Source organism: Saccoglossus kowalevskii, chromosome 4 (genome assembly GCF_978046115.1).
Source record: "Saccoglossus kowalevskii chromosome 4, keSacKowa6.1, whole genome shotgun sequence".
In the NCBI taxonomy this organism is placed as follows: domain Eukaryota; kingdom Metazoa; phylum Hemichordata; class Enteropneusta; family Harrimaniidae; genus Saccoglossus; species Saccoglossus kowalevskii.
Genome location: NC_140644.1, coordinates 18,639,032 through 18,643,435, shown reverse-complemented (window position 1 = coordinate 18,643,435; position 4,404 = coordinate 18,639,032). Strand labels below are relative to the sequence as shown.

At 37.0% G+C, this 4,404-nt stretch overlaps 1 protein-coding gene across 1 annotated transcript; it reads left to right on the top strand.

Moving 5' to 3' along the window:
• Positions 1-811: 811 nt before the first annotated feature.
• On the top strand, positions 812-4,064 carry LOC100370568 (alpha-N-acetylneuraminate alpha-2,8-sialyltransferase ST8SIA3-like). Its single transcript, XM_085498285.1, has 4 exons — positions 812-817; positions 1,888-2,052; positions 2,579-2,675; positions 3,808-4,064. Exons 1-4 carry the CDS (start codon positions 812-814, stop codon positions 4,062-4,064), a joined length of 525 nt encoding a protein of 174 aa, XP_085354411.1.
• Positions 4,065-4,404: the final 340 nt, after the last annotated feature.

Sequence of the window (4,404 nt, the reverse complement as noted above, 5' to 3'; positions counted from 1 at the left end):
TGCATTACCCAATCAGAACTCACGATATAAACGACACAGACTTGGTAAATTAAAAATTGTGGAATATAGAAATCAACGAAAGATGAACGAGCTTACTGACCATCAACAGAAAGCGCTTAGTGTTGTATCTGAGGGAAATTATGCGTTTGTTCATGGTTACTAGAACTACAACTTGTAACCGTGGTTTGTTGCAACGAAGGCCGGATCAGCCAAGTTATCAATTTCGACAGTTTAATAAAACACGATTTGCACAAATATTTAGACATTCCATCGTCTTCATTCAATTGCCCACATGCAATTTTCAACGTTGTAATAATACATTTTGGAAACGTGTCAACGAATATAGACCTTTCTGTTCTTGACTGCAGTGAATTAGCGCAAATCCTGCACGCCGGACGATGGAAGTGCATGAGTATAGGGAATTGAGTGGGAAGTAAAAAAAAAAAAAAAAAACTAAAAATGTTGTTGCATATTTGTTATCACAAGCAGAGAAAGGAACCTGCTAAGAAAACTGAGAGCCGTGGTCAGAGAAGTTTCAGAATGGTCGCTGAATAAAACCAATTTCCATCACCTAAGGTACGTTACTTAAAATAAACAAAACAATGCAAGTTGCTCTGTTAACAGAGTTTATAACAATGTATATTCTTATGTAGTTTGTATATGTTTACTCTAGGGAGAAACTACACATTTTTTTGAAAGCAAATGACTATCCTATAACAGAGAACACAGCCAAATTCTTACAGATGTTTGTGGTATGTATGTATGTAATCAATTGTAGATAAATAGACACGGGTATACACTACATAGCAACATGGAGGTAAGGGTCAAGATCAAAGGTTCTATGATCATTTCCGCCTTTTACTCAGTAATTATAATGTTTGCTTGTTGATCTAGCAGCAAACAACAAAACTATCTACGGATAAGTCGAATTAGCATATTACGGATGTACTTCGGGAGCCCTCGGGAATATTCGATAACCGTCGGGTCATCGTTTAAAATGGCGTCGATGATTGTTTCAATTCAGCGGAAGTAAACCAGATTGAAGACGTCGTGATTGAAGAGGAAATATGGAACGCAACAGAACAATAAAACCGCCATCTCAAAAGCGCGCCGCCTTGATAATAGCGAAAGATGTACACGAAAGTCATGCAATACCGTTAACGACGAAAAAATCGAAAACAATTTATGTACACGAAAGTCATGCAATACCGTTACCGACGAAAAAATCGAAAACAATTTTCCGTCGTCTACTGCATGCGCGGAGTACTCCGGAGGGACATAGTTTTTAACAATTGCAAAGACGGTGAAGTAGGCTTTAATTTAAAAAAAATAAGTGGGCGAATTTAGTGCAACCCTGTGAAAACAGCAGTTGAAATAACCTCGAAAATTCTACGAAAAAAAACTAAAAACCGTGAACATCATAACTTACTGATAGATCGGCCGAAAATACAAACATGAATAACATTATTATTCTCGTAAAATACCGCATAGCTACCGAAAAGAAATATGCAATGTGGATTTGTATGGTACTTCTGAGTGCATGTTGCTCGCGAGAACAAATGATACGACCGTTTTTGTTTGTTTGTTTTTTATTCCATGAAAGTGCATGTCTCTATGCACACTATCAGGCGCACACCAGACTCGTGATTTATTTGCTGTATAACAATTACACGTACGAACGTTTTAATTCACAAAAACTCAGATGATAGAATGTATGTAAAACAAATGAGAGAAATACTTCCGAGTTCAGAATTGAATATTGAAAGTTAAAACAATATAACATTGAAATCTTTCAGATATGAAATAAAGTGTTGAGAAATATATATATATGTTCGATTGGAAGATTGATGCAATAGAAAATAAACATTTTAGTAAATTATTTTTCAGAATAAATTTCGAAACAACAGTAGTTTGTACCGAAGATGTAGCATCGTTGGAAACAGTGGTATATTAAAGGACAGTTGGTGTGGAGGAGAAATTGATAAAGCCGATTATGTTTTCAGGTACCACTTCCTGGTCAATCATCAACGACATGGAGTATTGCACGTTATTTGAAGGGTGTTACTATGGCGTAATCGGAAAAGGGTCTGTTGAAAGTCGGAAGATGCGTTGTCATGGTCACAAGTTCGAATTTTGTGTTGCATGGTTAAATATTTATAATGTGTGTGCAAATTGCATGTGTTTGCGGGTCTGCAACTTGCTGAACGAGGTTTCCGATTTCTTTGTAACCGCCTGCTTCTTCTCCATTATCAATTTCAATCTTGAAGCCCTCTTCACGGAAACATTCGAAAGCACAACATTATCGGTCATTATCGTTATGAAAAGGAGAAAACTCAATGTATTTTGCTCGTTGAAGAGGTGATAATGCAGTGCGCTTCACCGCAACTGAAGGTGATGACGCCGATCATTTGTTTATATTTGGAGTCATACTGTTCAGACACTACGCGATGCGAGGGCGTGTGGTGTGAGCAAACTTAATCAGTTGACATTGTTTTACTCGGGACGTTACTTGTAGTGTGAGATTTGGTATTGTTTCTGTGTCGTTCATGATAAATTGAACACAATGCACACTTTTTAGGTCGGGCAGACCGGATTACTAGACAGCGGATGTGGTGCAACAGGTCGGATGGTCGACGTATTCAGTGTGAATATTAGACCTGGGAACGATCAATGCGGTCAGTGTTCGGAAAAGACAGTGGTCGGGTTATACATGTTGTTTTAACATAGGCGTCTATGGAGAAATCTCGGGGCTACATAAATCGGTCGGTTCTGACGGCAGATAGTAGATTTTGACAGGTTTTACTGTATCGCGGTATGATCCAGGGGTTTGCTAATGAACATGAATTTGTCCCTGGGCAAATTCGAGCTAAAAAGGTTATGACTATAAACATATGTGTGTGTGATTGTCATTGAGGAGTGCATCTAATCACTTTAAGTCCACGTTCATTAAAAACTGTCTAATAGAGCTGGGCTAACAGTCTCCAGAGGGCGCTGATCAAATATCTAATATATCAAAAACCTATCAGTTACTTGTGAAGTACAATTGTGCCAAATTGCCAATTTACTAAATTTGTATATTTCATTTGATTTTATTAAGTATTCTGGCCGTTCATTGCAGGTCAAATCTTCCTTATATCAAGGGATTTACACGTGATGCAGGGAAAAAAACTAACTTTACGAGTTTCAATCCAAGCATAATCTGGCGCAGGTAAGAAAAACTGAGGTTCAATTTCAACGATGAATTTGCATTATCATATACCAAATATATGATAGAACAGCAAACGATTGACTGCGTGCTATAACTGTCAGCAAGCACAGTTTACGTTTATTCAGTTTAAACAAATACCTCAACAAAATATAGGAAATAACATTGTCATCACTTAATTTTGTGACCTCTAGGTACAATTACAATATATCTGCATTCAACGAGACGTTATCCTCATTCACCGGGCACCTGATGTTTGCTATCATAACAAATTTTTCCCACAATTTCTTGGATTACGCGAAACACAATACAACACTAAATACTATGGTACTGGACCAGAAGTACTTACTATCACTGCGACAATTTTGGAACCTTGAAAAAAACGTGTCCACAGGTCAGTTTAATTTACATACATAATTTACATACATCTATATTTGGCAAAGCTCTGTCATATGTAATTTAATTGATCTATTTGGCCAATTCCAGTGAAAAATTAATTATTTAATAATTTCGACTATTTCAATCTACTTTATATATCCATAATAAAAATATATGTTTTGTTTATAATAATAATAATAGTTGCGTTTCTGATTTTATTTTAGGAATGCTGTTGTTTACACTTGGGCTTTCCGTCTGTGAGGAAATTCATCTATTTGGTTATTGGCCTTTTTATACCGATGAAAAAGGCAATGATCTGCCATATCATTACACAGAGGATCTTAATTGGAGCAAAAAAACAAGAAATTCACATACCATGGTATCGGAATTTCAAAACCTGCGCGAACTCCACCAGGATGGCGTTGTCCGTCTGCATATTGGGAGATGCACTCCTTCTTGTGCCACGAATAATATCACTTAAACTGAACAGAAAAGTTACCCGTTTTTGGTTGTGAAATTTTGATGAGTGTGTTTACCACATTCAATGATAGATGATACACAGCCACAAATGACGTACGCCACACAGGCAGAAATCCGAGTAGAACTGTGTTGACATTAATGCAGTGGTCCTCGGTGGGTCTGTGCAATATAGGAGAAGATGGGTTCAATATTTATTTGCCAGCTTCTCAATACACCCGGTCACGTTTCCCTACAACTGATTGATCATAGTTTTACACAATCAACGGTATATATTAATTTAGTTTTTAAGTAAATCGATAGTAAACTACTCAACTGTGCTCTTTCATAAGACACTGCCTGCT